The 15,620-nt window shown below is 37.0% G+C and overlaps 3 protein-coding genes across 3 annotated transcripts; 2 read left to right on the top strand and 1 right to left on the bottom strand.

Moving 5' to 3' along the window:
• Nucleotides 1–268: 268 nt before the first annotated feature.
• Nucleotides 269–1,275, top strand: LOC141602355 (uncharacterized). The gene is made up of 2 exons (XM_074422650.1): nucleotides 269–924; nucleotides 1,003–1,275. Exons 1-2 carry the CDS (start codon nucleotides 427–429, stop codon nucleotides 1,087–1,089), a joined length of 585 nt encoding a protein of 194 aa, XP_074278751.1. The 5' UTR covers nucleotides 269–426; the 3' UTR covers nucleotides 1,090–1,275.
• Nucleotides 1,276–7,668: 6,393 nt separating this feature from the next.
• On the bottom strand, nucleotides 7,669–8,891 carry LOC141598763 (18 kDa seed maturation protein). The gene has a single exon (XM_074418523.1). The coding sequence runs from the start codon at nucleotides 8,688–8,690 to the stop codon at nucleotides 7,971–7,973; it is 720 nt and encodes a 239-aa protein (XP_074274624.1). The 5' UTR covers nucleotides 8,691–8,891; the 3' UTR covers nucleotides 7,669–7,970.
• A 2,552-nt stretch (nucleotides 8,892–11,443) lies between these two features.
• On the top strand, nucleotides 11,444–15,503 carry LOC141598764 (vesicle transport v-SNARE 12-like). The gene is made up of 5 exons (XM_074418524.1): nucleotides 11,444–11,716; nucleotides 13,084–13,142; nucleotides 13,225–13,413; nucleotides 14,222–14,392; nucleotides 15,194–15,503. The coding sequence occupies exons 1-5, from the start codon at nucleotides 11,620–11,622 to the stop codon at nucleotides 15,347–15,349; spliced, it is 672 nt and encodes a 223-aa protein (XP_074274625.1). The 5' UTR covers nucleotides 11,444–11,619; the 3' UTR covers nucleotides 15,350–15,503.
• Nucleotides 15,504–15,620: the final 117 nt, after the last annotated feature.

Here is a 15,620-nt window from a genome sequence, read left to right as displayed (position 1 = left end):
AAAATCATTTTCGCTCCTACAAATCAAATTCATGTTTTTTAAGGTCGAAAATATTTGAAACGACAACAACATTACCCCATTTCCTCTCCACTTCGTCCCTTCTCGTCTCCTCTTTTCCCCTCAAGTCTTTTTCGACAATTGAGTGGTCGACGCCCGACGGGTCTGAATAATAGTAATCCCAAGGGACCCATGAAGAATGACCAAGGATATTTCTGAACCATAGTGACAATGATACAAGATTTTTGATGAGCAATGCATTACAGTTCACTTCTCAAGCGGAAATTTGGCAGCATTCTGATCATGCATTCTCTTGAACTTTCAATATTAACTTTCCAACATTATCCGAAATATCTCATAATTTCTACAGTCTTTAGATAACTAACCATAATAAATCAATTGACACGAGAAAAAATCGATTAAAACCATATGGGTACGTCTGAGAATTCGGAAGGATTCTCCGACTGGGAAGAAGTCCGAGACCCATATGGGCAACAGTCGCCTTCGTCTCACCCAGACGAGCAATCGCTAGAGTTTCAGATGGTATTAAAGGAGAATTATTACAGTGATGGGTCTCCAGTCTTTCCACCAACTGAACATGAAGGCTTGCCACTTCTACCTGTCGACTGTAAATCCTCGGAAGAGGAAGATTCATTGTCAGTGGCGTCACTGCCAGTCGTGGATTCAGATACAGATGACTCGAGACATGATCAGATGAAACAGGATTCAAATATATCTGTCGTGATTTCTAAAGTTAAGGGAAGATTTTTGAAGGTTTTTGCTACCAAGTTCCGATTCAAGATTAGCAGTATGAAACGAGGTTCTGTACTCGTTCCTGGTGCTTTACTAGCAGTAGCATTATTTGCCTGCTTCAAGTTTCTGCAATGGAAAAACCGCGTTCTGAATTTGATCCGCGAGAAAGACCAGGTAAATAATTAATCCGTCTAAAAATGTTTTAATTTACCATTTAAGCTAGTTAACGCCTGAATTTCGACAATTTCACAGAGAATCAGCCAGTTGCTGAGTCAAGTAGCTCAGATGAATGAGATCTTGTCAGCACGACGAAAGGTTCCAATCTTGAGGATTAATTAAAAGAGCATAATGAAGATCATCAGCAATTATATTGCGCATTCTGTAACGGCGACTTACAAAATTACAGAATTACAGTGCCACATATTCATCACATTCGTCGTATTTCCTAGGATATACATGAATGCATGCAGCATACTTAATAAACTGTTGTAGTTTTCCGGTGAAGATAATACTAATTACATGAATCTCGTGGTTTTTCTACCATGTTTCATTTTCTGATGCAATTTGAAGTAGAAGAGGTATCTGAATCTCACAAAGTCACAATGAAGAAATCATAAGTAAATAAATGATCGCGACAAGTTGTGGCGTTTTTTAATCAAACTTAAACAAATACGGAGTAATTACAAAATACAAAGTACCCTTCAAAAACTACGACATACTTTATTCTTAAACAAATTCTTACTCGTCACCGTGACAAGTTTATGACAGAACTCACAACCAATTTAATTAGTTTTAAAAAGAAAAAAAAGGTTGTGAGATGTCATAAACTTATAACCGTCACCTGATATTTTTAAAACAAGCCCGTAAAAAAAAACAATTACATCAACTTTTAAGTTGTAACAACTTCCAAGTCCCAGTTCCCTTTCCTATCGGGTGGGACCCAACAGCCCGGTCAAATGACCGGGCATAGGCGACATCTGATCATGGCAGAGTACGAGCGGGTCCCAGTCCCTATCCCCGTGCGGCCCTCCTTCTCGTCCAGGTTGTGAGTTTGGCCCATTTGCTTACGGAGTTGGGCCTCGTTGATGTTTTCGAAGAAGTCTTTGGCCCGATATTTGTCATCGTTTTCTTGTACAGGTGCCTTAGTTTTATCCATTTCGGAATTCCAATGGAGCAAGTCATCGAGAGAAAATCGAAATTGAATATTGTAACGTGGGGTTGAAGGGTGGGAGTATCTTTTTAAGTTAAGAATGAAGATTGTTATAATGGTGTTATTATTGACGTTGCTGTATATATAGGCAATAATACAAGGAGCAAGTCATAAGGATACGTGGGGAGATAACAGTAGTAAGTAAAGGTAGCCGACCTTAATCATGTCGGCACTAAAGCTTTGTTGTTGTGGGAATATTTAATGGAAAATTAAAGCGCGCCATCCTCTCACATGGGTGACTGAGGATCCCTTCAATGAAGAATGGTTCTAAAAGGATGACATCTAATTTGGGCGTCACCGGTTGACGCCCTATCACTATTCATATTTAATATTATCATTTACTTCGTACTTATAAAATGTAAATATTTACTGATAAATGTTAAATGTTACTATCAATTTTGTTGAAAAGTGACACCTTTAGTTATAACATTTTATCATTAAATGGTTATTTTTTATTAAAAAAATGTTGACATTTTTTGGTATTAGGATAAACAATCTTAAGGGAGACTTACTCATTTTTTCTAGCAACCCTCGCATACTTTTCACTATACCCGGGTCTAAGAAGTGCAGCGCTAACGATGTTCAAATTCCGATTCATGTCCATAAATATGGCTAAGTTTTTACGCTAGCTGTCACAGACCTACCGCAACCCTTCTCCTTTCTCCGGGCTTGGGACCAGCAGTGAAAGCCCGAAAACACTCACAAGCGGAGTTTTATTCATGAAAGAGCAACTACGAAAAAAAAAAGGATTATTTGTTAACTAGTTTAGATCCGGTACAATGCATGCGCGATATATATAGAGAGTTTTTATTTTTTTAAAGTACCCTTCCTATTCTAAGATCACAAAATCTCATTGAAGACGGGCGATATCCGTCATAAGCTTGTGACGGATATCGTTTCCTCTCACAAAATGCCCATTGAGAGGTGAGTGGGAAGCACATGGAGGGTGACCCACCTTGTCCCATCTCCCTTTCTGTGAGAGGTCATAAGCTTGTGACGAGATTAACCGTCACAAGCAAGACTAACTGTTCTAAGATAATGTCTCATTGTGAGAATGACACAATTTTTAAGGAAATGAGTTAAATAATGCAAGGTATTGTTTGGGGGTAAGAAGATTGGAGAGAGAGAAGATATTGTGGGGTATTATTGTGGAGTGAAGTGATTAAAATAAGTATTATTGTGGGATGAGGTGATTAAAATAAGTATTGTTGTGAGGTTATTAAAATAAGTATAAAATATTACCAAAAAACAGACAATGGGACATTATTGTGAATAGACGGAAACGTAAACTGGAACATTATCTTAAAATAAGAGGGAGTATTATTTATAGATTTTAAATTGATACCTCATTAATTTTTAATTTTTCATTCCATTGTATTTTTTTTTATATGAAACAAACACAAATTGAAATGGAAAACTAATCAAAAAGAATTTAGTAAAGTTATGAAATGACAATTACATTATAAAATGGTTATTCTTTTAGGCTCTGTTTGACAGGACATTTCAGGTACCTGTTTTGATTGAAGTAGCTTTTTTGAGAAAAATTTCAAGTAGCTTATTTTTCTGTAAGTGTTTGGCAAGTAGCTTATTTTCCCAAATAAGCTACCTGAAATGAAATGTTGCCTAGGGTAGCATTTCACATTTCAGGTACCTGATTTTTGGTAGTATTACCTTTTTATCCTTTCAATTTATAATATATTAAATAATTATTATATCCTTTTACGTCATTTTATCAAAATAAGCTACCTTTTCAGTTAGTTTGCCAAACATTTTTTTATATAATCAGTCACCTTATCAGCTTCTAATTTTAAGTTACGTTATCAGCTACATTTTCAGGTTTCAGACAACTTTTCAGTTTCCAGGTATCTTCGATTGAATAGAAATGGAAAAAATCATTTTGGCATCTACAAATCAAATTCATGTTTTTTCTAAGGAAAGTGCTAGGGCGACACCAGTTAACACCCTAATAAAAAATAAAAAAATTAGAAAGTTGATGGGGCATATTCTGCACCCGCTGACCGAGTCAACATATTGACCAACGTCAATGCCAAAAGACAACAAGTCTACAAGAAGGACGGCCTAGCCGACGAAGCTTGCCGGCCTGTCACTTGGGTCTCGGCCTCGACAACTAGCCAGCCGAGAGACATATCCGCGTACTCACATCCAGCCCCCTCGGCATGGAGTCAACCAGGCCAGCCGGCCTGCCACGGGTCCCTCGGCCGAGGGTAGAACAGTCTTTCCACCTGCTCTGCCACTTGGCCACTACGTGACAAAAGGTGAAAGTCTATAAATACTCCACTTCTCTCAACGAGAAAAGGATCCCAAATCCGAAAATAATCGAATAATCCATAAACTCACTATTAATCTGGTATAAACTCCCTTGTCTCTCTACAATATACTTTGTCAAGTAACACACAACTTAATCCCTTTAAGTTTACTGACTTGAGCGTCGGAGTGAGTACGCTCGGTACCAAGCCGAGCCCTCAGTTTGTTCATTGTTTCAGGAGAGGCCGAAAGGAAGAGTCAAACAAAGTCATCATTCAACAAAGCTTACGTGGTAACAAATCCTGCTCCGAAATTACACCCGGAACAAAAGTAATTTTCGTTTTTGCGCTAATATCATAGGGATATAAGTCTATAACCGTAATTTACAATCTATTATATTAGTGAAATCATTATATATTAACAAATAATTTTTTTCCCGAGAGAGTATTAGTTTTTTAACCCAATTTGCTACATTTAGTTTCAAGTCCAGCGAGAAAAAATTAGCGTCATATACATTGCTAAAACGATTTTTCTTGAATTATTTTTACGAATTCAATATAAAACCCGTGTTTTTTATACTTGGCTCTAATATTGATAGACGTCATGTACAAATAATAACATGATGTAAAAATATGTATGATTATCGATTTATTAATTTTTCAGCTGAAATTGGATTTAAAAAAATAAAATCAATTTGCATATTGTTTAAACTTAGCTTCGGGTACATTTAATTCCCGATTCGGCCCCTAAAGGCTAGTTACCTTGTAAGTGGAACCTCATATATACATACTATAGGACTCTATACTATGTACATACCCCAAAATGCATAATAGTGAATTAATGAGTATGATGATAGAGTTTTTATTTTTGTATAACTTATCCATGCTAAATTAATACCTTATTAATTTTTTATATTTCACTTCGTTATATTTTGATATGAGAAAAAAAAAATTGAACTGTACCATTAATCAAGTTAATTGGGTAATATCGTGAAATTTATATATTAATTATTTTTTAAATCAGAAACTAATCATTTAATTTTATAAACTTCTCAACTTGTTTTAATGATTTTTTCTTTCCACAAATCTAATAATTTCGGTTTATATTTTTGTTATAGAGAGCAAGTAATATGCGTCAAATCATTTTCTAACAAAGTTTAACAATTTATATATAGACTTGTAATTTATTATAATTAAAAATTATTTTAATTTAATGAAAATTAATAGTGTAATGTTCATTTGTTTTCTTATTTAAGTATATAGAAACTTGGAGTGAAATTGTTTCCAAAAATAAGTAAATGGAGTTTTGAGAGAAATTTTTTGAGATTTCTTATATATGGTAAAGAATATGACTAAAAATAGATAGTAGAATGTATGTGGCTTAGGCGGGAAAATTTTAACTTTGTAAACTTGTACCGTATATATGGGATTATACCAGTTAATGTATTATACAACTGGTTGTATATACAACTTTGACAATGTAATTGGGCATTGTTACAAAGTTGTCGAGCTTTATTAACAAAATTATCGAGCTATGTTACAAAGTTATTGAGCTTAACAGAATAATTATTAAGCTCAATAACTCCACAAAATAGCTCAAAAACTTGTAAAATAGCTCAACAACTTTGTGTAAGAGCTCAACAATTTTGAGGCGGTTGTATAATGCTATTATACAACTGGTTGTAGAATAGTATTTGTGGGATTATACCCGCATATTTGTAAAACGAAGCTGAAAACTGTGTATATCTTGTTTGTTGTAACTTGGAACTCCTTCCACAAAAAGTGGCTAAATGCTAGGAACAACTCCACTAGTTTTTTTAATATTAAGTATAATAATTATAATTAATTATGTAATTTAAAGTTTCCAAATTACCCTTTTCAATTAATTAGTTTGAAATTCAAATTTAACGGGAGAAAATGAAAATACCTAATTAATTTACTATAATACTCTCGGTAGCCCAATTTAAGTAACACCCAGTGATGCCATCTCATTCCTTTTTTTAATGTCGGATTTTTTTTGAAATGACAGCAAGTTAATCCATTTCATCACCACTTGGTCCCTTCACATCCTCTTTTTCCCTAAGAGTAAAATTATTGGTAGTCTGAGATAAAACTTTGATAAGTTTCAAAACAAGACTCACTCAAGACTACCAATAATCTACCCAAATCTTGACAAAGTCTTAAGTTGAGTCTTGGAGGATTTGGGTGAGTCTTGACCCCACATTAAAGTAAAATTATCCAATCAATGCATCAATGTGTCCTTTTATTTTATTTTATTTTGTAAAAAAGGAATAAAGTGAAAAACGTAGAGTTTGAGGTGAGTCTAATGAATAATGTATAAAGTCTGAAGTGAGACTGAAGTGGGTCTGAATAATAAAAAAATAATAAAAATTAGTGAAAAGCTGATGTGGCAGAATGTTAAGACTTTAGAGAGTCTAACTGACAATCTCACTTAAGTCTTTTTCGATAATTGAGTGGTCGACGGATCTGAAATCCTAAGGGAGTAAAGGGACCCATAAAGAATAACCAAGGATATTTCTGAACCATAGTGACAGTGCACAAATTCTCATTATAGACGGACACTATCCGTCTATACGTATAGACGAATATCATTTTTCCTCACAAAATATCCATTTGCCATAAAGTGGGAAGCACATGGGGGTGCCCCACCTTGTCCCCCCTACCCATTTTATTAGAGGTCTTTACCCGTCTGTTCGCCCACCCGTCTATACCAAGACCTATTGATGACAGTGATTCAAGATTTTTGATGAGCATTACCGTTCACTTCTCAAGCGAAATTTGGCAGCATCCTGATCATGAATTCTCTTCAACTTTCAATAATAACTTTTCAACATTATCCGAAACATCTCATAATTTTAAGGTTTTTGCTACCAACATTATCCGAAAGTTGGTCTCCCTAAAGACGGGCTATCCGTCTTTCCTTAAGACGGGTCTGATCCCCTCTCACAAGGAGGCAAGTGAGACACCCCATTTGCTTTCCCACTTAACTCTCTTACGATCCATTTTGTGAGAGGAAACGGGTATCCATCTTAAAAAAAGACGAATAGTGGACGTCTTAATGAGAATTTATGCCGTTTCAAATATTTGTTTATCTTAAATTCAAATTTAAAATACTTCTCAAGAATTAATAAGGATCATAACCACAAGTCCACAACCCTCACAAAGTCCCAATGAATGAAGAACCCTCACAAAGTCCCAATGAATGAAGAAATCAAACGTAAACAAATGATAACGGAGAAAAAAATCAAACATAAATAAACAAATGATTGTAGACTTTTTAAATCAAAGGTAAATAAATGATTCGCAAGAACCCTCACAAAGTCCCAATGAATGAAGAAATCAAACGTAAACAAATGATGACGGAGAAAGAAATCAAACGTAAACAAATAATTGCGACATGTTGTAGACTTTTTAAATCAAAGGTAAACAAATGATTCGAAAGAGTTCCATTAATGATGTATGATGAGCTAAAGTGAGACTACATTATTAGTGTTTACATTAGACACTAAAAACAGCCAACATAAACCTTCAACCACCACCCATTATATTACATAATATAGAACACCATTCAAAACCTACATACAACCTACATTATTCTTAAACAAATTCTTACTTGTGACGGTCAAGTCATAACTAAAACTCACAACCTAGTTAAAAATTAAAAAAAAAAAAAGTTGTAAGCCGTCATGACTTCTTATCGTCACAAGCAAGAATTGCTGATATTCTTAAACATGCCTATTCTCAGTCCCATTACCCTTCCCTATTGGGTGGGACCCAACAGCCGTCCCCTCAACAACATGCCCACCAGTCGGCTGCCCGGTCTCATGACTCTCATGACCGGGCATAGCCGACGTCTGGTGGGCACCCGTGCCTGCCCCCGGCATCCCCTTGGCAGTCTCAGTCTCAGTCCCCTTCCCTATGGGGTGGGACCCAACATCCGTCCCCTCCACAACATGCCCACCAGTTGGCTGCCCGGTCCCATGACCGGGCATAGCTGACATCTGGTGGGCACCCGTGCCTGCCCCCGGCATCCCCTTGGCAGTCTCGGTCTCAGTCCCCTTCCCTATGGGGTGGGACCCAACATCCGTCCCCTCAACAACATGCCCACCAGTCGGCTGCCCGGTTCCATGACCGGGCATAGCCGACATCTGGTGGGCACCCGTGCCTACCCCAGGCATCCCTTTGGCAGAGTACGACCCGGTTCCGGTCCCGGTCTCGGTCCCGGTCCGTGCCTCTTTCTCGGTCAGGTTGTGTGTCTGGGCCATCTGCTTATGGAGTTCGGCCTCGGTGATACGTTGGGCTTTGTGTTCGGTAGCCAAGTTCTTTTCGGAATCGTCTTTGGCACGAATTTTGTCTATCTTTTCTTGTACGGTTGCCTTAGTTTTCTCCTTCCCGGATATGGCGGATGCCGCGATGTTCGCCGCTTTCTCCTTCACTGTTTCCATGGTTTTTTTTTTTTTTTTTAAAGGAAATTGTATGTTTTCTGAAGTTAAAGCTTGTTATAATGGTGTTATTATGGACGTTGTATATATAGAGTTTAAAGGCGAAGGCATAAGGATACGTGTTTCATGGAGATCGATACGAGTTTAAAGGCGAAGGCATAAGGACACCTGGTTTGGCTTTAGGGATATTTTTAATTGACAGTCGTGAGTGATATTATTAGCCGAGCTTAAATCATGTCGGCTTAAATCATGTCGGCACTAGAGCTTTGTTTCACTTAGGATTATTTTCGTCTGAAATTAAGTGTAACAAATCAGTAACAGCCATTCCCGTCATGTGAAAAAATTGACACGGGCATAGGAAATTTTGTGGCAGTACATCCAGGGCGGATCCAGGAATTTTGAAGTTTAGTGGGCTCAATTTTATTTATTTCATTAATCCTCCAAAATCCTTCACCCTCCTTTACCTTTCCTTAATTATTCATAATTGTTGTTCGGATTAAGGGAAATTAATGAAATAAAATTGAAGGATTAGTAGATAATATATGGGAAGTAATGGAGGAAAGTTTTTTTTTTTTTTTTTTGGTGAAGAGAAGTAAGGTACAACCTTAAGCTATAAAGAAAACGGGAAAAGCGAAACACAAACTAAAAAGAAGCTAAAGACAGAAAACTAAAACGAGTAAAACGGCACAATACGAGGCCATGAAACACCACCAATGTCCTGCTCCATCAGGCGAAACACTTGGTCCGGCACATTCGACAAGTCATATGTAATTAATTGTTGTGATTGCACCACCCCTTGATTCGCTAACCAGTCCGCGCAGGAATTCGCTTCACGGTAAATATGGTGAACTTCAATCTCCCAAGGATTATCCCGAATAAATGACTGACAGATTTGAATTAGATGAGAATGTGCCGTGGCAAAGTCGAATTTTTTCTCCAGCAAAGTCTTAACCACCACCGAGTCTGTTTGAATGAGGAGATGCGTGATATGATGACTTTCCCGGAGCTCCAAAGCTAACAATAAGCCCCTTCTCAACGCCATAATTTCGGAACGAGTCACTGTTGCCATTCCTATTCTCTCAGAAAAAGCCCTTAGCAATCGTCCAGCCGAGTCTCGCAGAATACCCCCAGACCCGGATAATCCCGGGTTACCTTTTGATGCCCCATCAATGTTCAACGCAATCCAATTAGCCGGAGGTGCAACCCATCGCACAAAAATTTCCTTGTATCTTTCATTCCATGATTTCTTGCAAAAGTCCATAGATACCTGAGCTTCCTTCACCTCCTGAATTCTTTGCAGTAGGAAATTAAGTGGATTGTGTGCTATATCTTCCTGACGATTGAAAGCCCGACAATTCCGCCAACGCCAAATCCACCATACTATAACAGAAAAAGTCGAAGGCCACTCTTCCACCCCAACTATCTTCTTGCACATCAGATTTTTCGTAACCCATTCCTTGATATTTGGGGTTGAGAAAAACCAGTCAGAATTTGTGAACTGAAACAGAGCCCAAATCTTCTTAGCTGCCGGGCAGTCACGTAACAAATGCAAGGAAGTTTCTTCAACACCAAGACAGATATTGCAGCACGGGTCTTCAGTCAGTCCACGATGAGCACGATTTGAATTCGACATTATTCTGTCATGAAGAAGAAGCCATAGGAAAACCCGTATTCGTTGAGGGGTCCATGTTTTCCAAGGTAATCTAAGAACCCGTAATGGAGGAAAGTTATGAAGGGAAATATTGAATAAAAAGGAGGAATACAGAAAAAAAAAGGAAAGGAAAAGCCATGTTGGCAGTTCCATGTTAACACTTAATTAGGGTAGATTGACTACAGATGGGAATAATTAACTAAGTTTAAAGGTACAATTGGGAAAGTGTCAGACGCAGAAGTACAGTTGGGAAAAGTGAAAACTACAGGGACACAAATGAGAAAATCCCTATAATTATTTAACGCCGTTACCCAAATCGCTAGAAACAGTCCGGGGGACGGGGGTTTAGGGTAAGATTATTGGTAATCTTGAGACAAGACTTTGGTAAGTTTTAAGACAAGACTCACTCAAGACTACCAATAATCTACCCTAGTTTTTACAAAGTCTTAGGATGAGATTATCAGTCAGACTCACCAAAGTCTTAAAACTCCGCCACATCAGTTTTCCACTAACTTTTATTATTTATTTATTGTTCATACTCACCTCAGACTTACCTCAGACTTTATACATTATCAGTCAGACCCACCTCAGACTCTACTTTTTTATTTTACTCGAGAAAATGTGGGGCTTAAGAAAAAAAAGAGTAAAAATAATATAACACTTGCCATTCTTTCATTAGATGTCTTATTTTAATAGTAGGGTCAAGACTTATGTAGAGTCTTAAGTTGAGTCTTGGATTTCCAAGACTCAACTTAAGACTTTGTCAAGACTTTATTAAAACTATGATAGATTATTGATAGTCTTAAGTGAGTCTTGTCTTAAGACTCACCAAAATATTCTCTCAAGACTACCAATAATCTTACCCTTAAGACTTTGAGCCTACCTTAAAGAAAAATTATCCAATGGGTGAACAACATGTGTCCTTTCTTTTTGTTAAAACAATAAAGTAGAGTGAAAAAGTAGAGTCTAAGGTGAGTCTGACGGATAATGTATAAAGTCTGAACAATAAAAAAATAATAAAAGTTAATGAAATACTGATATGACAGAGTTTTAAAACTTGAAAGGATTTGACTGATAATCTCACCTTAGGTTCGAGATTTGACCCAACCGATATAACCAAACATAATCAAACTAGCATTTTTTTGAGTCGATGCGACAGCAAGCAAAATAGCAAGAGGAAAAGGGACGAAGGTTGGTGGTCATCAAACCATAATCAAGCTCATTCCTCTTTCTCCTCTCATAAAACCCTAATTTCTCAAATTGATCTTTACAAATTCAGAAATGAGTGAAGTATTTGATGGGTATGAGCGACAGTACTGCGAGCTATCTGCTAATCTGTCCCGAAAATGCTCTTCCGTTTCTCTTCTCTCTGATCAAGGTACTAACTTTTTTAATTTCTTTTGTTTTGTTAAATCATTGTTTAAATCGTCAATTGTTTGTTTATCGATTCGATTAATTGATTGATCTGGGATCATTGATTTTGGTTGAATTCTTACTTCCCGCTAAAAGTAATTGATGTTCTTATTTTGTAGATTTTGAATTAGGTGAAATTAGGAGTATAATTATAGTGTACTTTGATGGGTATTAGTTCAGATTAGCTGGTTTCGGAGACTTCGGCTTTGTTTGGATACTGGGAAGATGTGATGTTTTCCTTTTGTATTTTCGTATATTGGAAGAATTTTGATTTAGCTTATAAGAGGGGGGAAATGGATCCATACATTTCGTTTCGGAACCAATTTTAGTAACTAAACACGGGAAATTATTTCACTCTCCCGCGTTTTCCCTCTAAATCTTTCAATCCAAGTATAGGATCGAAGTTAACTATTTGTTGAGGCCCTTGCAAGTTTGTCCCTTTTCATTCATAGTAGCTCCATTTGACTAAGATTTGTTAAGAAGCGGGATTGATTGAGGTTGGAAGTCGTTTGAGAAGCTAGTGATCACATAATTTGACATGGTGGGAAAAATAACTGTAGGTGTAATCAAAGTATATTTTTGGTAGATGTTAGTGTATGTATGTATAATATGTAATGTGCCGGTTGACGAGATGTGGAGAACATGGTGTATGAAATGCTTCATTTGTGCATAGATGTAAGAGGTATTTATTGTACATACATACACTAACATCTACCAAAAACAGCAGATGGATAGATGCATTTCAGATGTAAAACAACATACATCGTTTGAGAAAACTCTTGTAGAACAATCATACAAATATGTAAACTCTTGTAGAACATCGTTTGTCTTTGGGAATCTCTTGATGAGAAAATTGCTGCATGAGTTTCTGATACCATGTCGTAATACTGATTGGTTGACCTATCATGCCGAGAAAGGGCATCTTGCCTGTTGATCACCGTCCAGCCATTTTACTTTAGGCAGTGCTTGATGACTTGTAATTAATTTATTGTCAACTACCTCTCTCCTTTGAAATTCATTGTCAGCTACCTCTCTCCTTTCCACCTCTCCCCTTCCAACCTCTACACATTGCCGTATCTGGCCTCACCGCTTCTGCCCTCTGGCGCTTCTTGCCCCACACTTCACACAGTCACCAGATCATACCTTCCACAGCCAAATAAAGGTTGCAGCCCCAATAATAAGATATATCTGTTATTTTTTTTAGTTGGACATAGGTTTTTGTGTAATTTATGTGCCCCCCCTTCAAGCTGGCTCTTTCTCAACTTGCTGTGTATGGAAACCTGATATTTGGTGGCTTATTTTATTTGTATGATTGTTTTGTTAAATTTTCAGAGAAGAAACATCAGCAGGTGACTGAAATCAAGGCCAGCGTGGATGAGGCGGATATGCTGGTATTGTAATTTCAGTTTGCCCTTGGTTTGTAGAGTATTTTAGGAATTATTTGGTATTGATTCATTTTGTTGCATTTTTCAGATACGGAAAATGGACCTTGAAGCAAGGAGCCTGCCACCAAATGTGAAGGCCATGCTTCTTGCAAAGCTGAGAGAATATAAATCTGACCTAAATAATCTGAAAAGAGAGATAAAGAAAATCAGTTCACCTAACTATGATCAGACTTCTCGTGAAGAGTTATTAGAATCTGGAATGGCAGATGCATACAAGGTTTGCTTAACTACTAACATTAGTTTGATTGGCCACAATTAGGTTTGTAATTTGAATTTTGACGTGTTACTTGTACAAGTATTAGTTGATTTATAATTTATTTTGGAAATTTTCACTTTTAGAAACCGAGCATATGTTAAATTCTAGTGTGATTGACATAAACATCGTCGTTAGAGCCTTAAATCTAAAATAGTTGAAGTCGGCTAACATGAATCATTCTAGTGTGATTGACATATGACGCAATTTTCATTTTTGGTCTTCTAGAAACAACCTTCGCGTTGATGGACAACACAAGGTAAGGTTGTGTACTTGTGTACATCCGATGCCTTACAATGTCATATGCCTTTGGGGTAATGTTGTTGTAATATTGGCATATGAAGTGTTGAATCTCTCCTGTTGTCATATAGCTATGGTGTGCATATTCATATGTGATATCATGATTTGCTTATGCTGCCAGCTGCCTGCATCGCTTGCCTTCAGTGATACAGAGTATTTTTCTTTCGTAAAGGATGTTTGACTGCAGCCTCGTAAAGCATACTCCATATCTTATAGGAGGCTTTGAAGCTGTTAATTGTTTGACCTGATAGCCCCTATATGTTAACCATATAAATGATCGGAGTTTCACTTGCATCAGCCGAAAATCAATTTTACTGCAATCGTTAACCAAGGAAATAATTTCATTACGCAAGCCTGTGCTGTGTTATTTCTGTTTTTTTGGCTGTTTCGTTTTGAGTTTTGACAATTTAGTTTTTTTCCTTATCCATTGAACAACATATATTTGAAGTTACATTTACTATCTGCTGTACAGGCGTCTTCAGACCAGAGAGAAAGGTTGACATTTTCAACAGAAAGATTAAATCAGTCCAGTGATAGACTTAGGGAGAGTAGGAGAGCTATTCTGGAGGCAGAGGAGATAGGTGGGAGTATTCTTGAAGATTTGAGCCAGCAGCGTGAAACTCTCCTACATTCGCATACCAGGGTATCATTTTACCTGTGTTCTGCTCAAAATGTCATGCTTTGCTGTTATTTATTCTCGTAGTTGTGTCCTAACATTTTCTTCCATTAAAGCTCTTTCTGGAGTATCATGACCAATCTAAGGCGTAGAAAGCTATAGACCATAGTAATGGTATAAATCTTACAGATTATGCAAAATAGCTTCAAGATCCCAAATCCCGGTCCAATGTTCATCATAGGTTATAAGTACTGTACGGTTGGCAATTCAGAAGGGACCCTAAAACTTGTACTCCCTCTGTCCCGGTCATTTGTTGTCCTTTTTCATTTTGGGGTGTCTCAGTCATTTGTTGTCCTTACTATTTTAAGAATGAACTTGATGAGTAATTTGATCATTCTCATTCAATTTGTTCCACTTGTCATTTATTTATTGGCCTTTTCCTCATTCCTTGGTCTTTGTGCCAAAACAAAAGGACAACAATTGACCGGGACGGAGGGAGTATATTTCAAATCGAAAAGCCCAACTCAAAACCATGTATTCCCATGTAATTCAAAAACAACATGGGAAACCCAATATAGTTGTTGGATTGTGTCGGTTTAGGGTATAAAATGGACTGGTAATAGATTTGGTTTAGGCTTTTAGTAATGGGTTTTTCTCAGTTTTAGTTTGCAGTTCGAGTGTGGGTTTATCGTTTGGGACTGGAATTTTTTCTTTTGTAGTGAATCAGTTTCGGTATGTATCATACTCAATTGTCAATTTGTCATTCCTATAATAGCTCAGCCAATGTCTATGACATGAAAATTAATTAGTACTCATTTTGGTTTTCAGCTTCACGAGGTAGACAATGCCATTGACAAAAGTAAGAAGATTTTGACGGCTATGTCTCGAAGAATAAGCAAGAACAAATGGATATTTGGCTCAGTCATCGGTGCTCTACTCCTTGCAATCATATTCATTGTATATTTTAAGCTTAATCGGCATTAGTCCCACTGCTGCTCTATTATATCAATCCAATGTTTGAATGGCAAGTCAGACAACTACCCGAACCAATGAAGAACTCCAATGCTCAATTTGTAATGCCATGTAAAATTATCACAATTATTGTTAAGTGTATGTAAATGAAGAAGTTTCACCCCAAGTTGATTGTTTTGAATGATGATGATTTCAAATCATTTTGGGATTAAGACTTAATTATTGTATGGTGAACGGAAAACTTAAAAGAGTTCCGTTGGTTTTAACCCATTGAGGAGCTGGG

Source organism: Silene latifolia, chromosome 9 (assembly GCF_048544455.1).
Source record: "Silene latifolia isolate original U9 population chromosome 9, ASM4854445v1, whole genome shotgun sequence".
Lineage (NCBI taxonomy): Eukaryota > Viridiplantae > Streptophyta > Magnoliopsida > Caryophyllales > Caryophyllaceae > Silene > Silene latifolia.
This window is presented reverse-complemented; position numbering and strand designations above follow the sequence as displayed.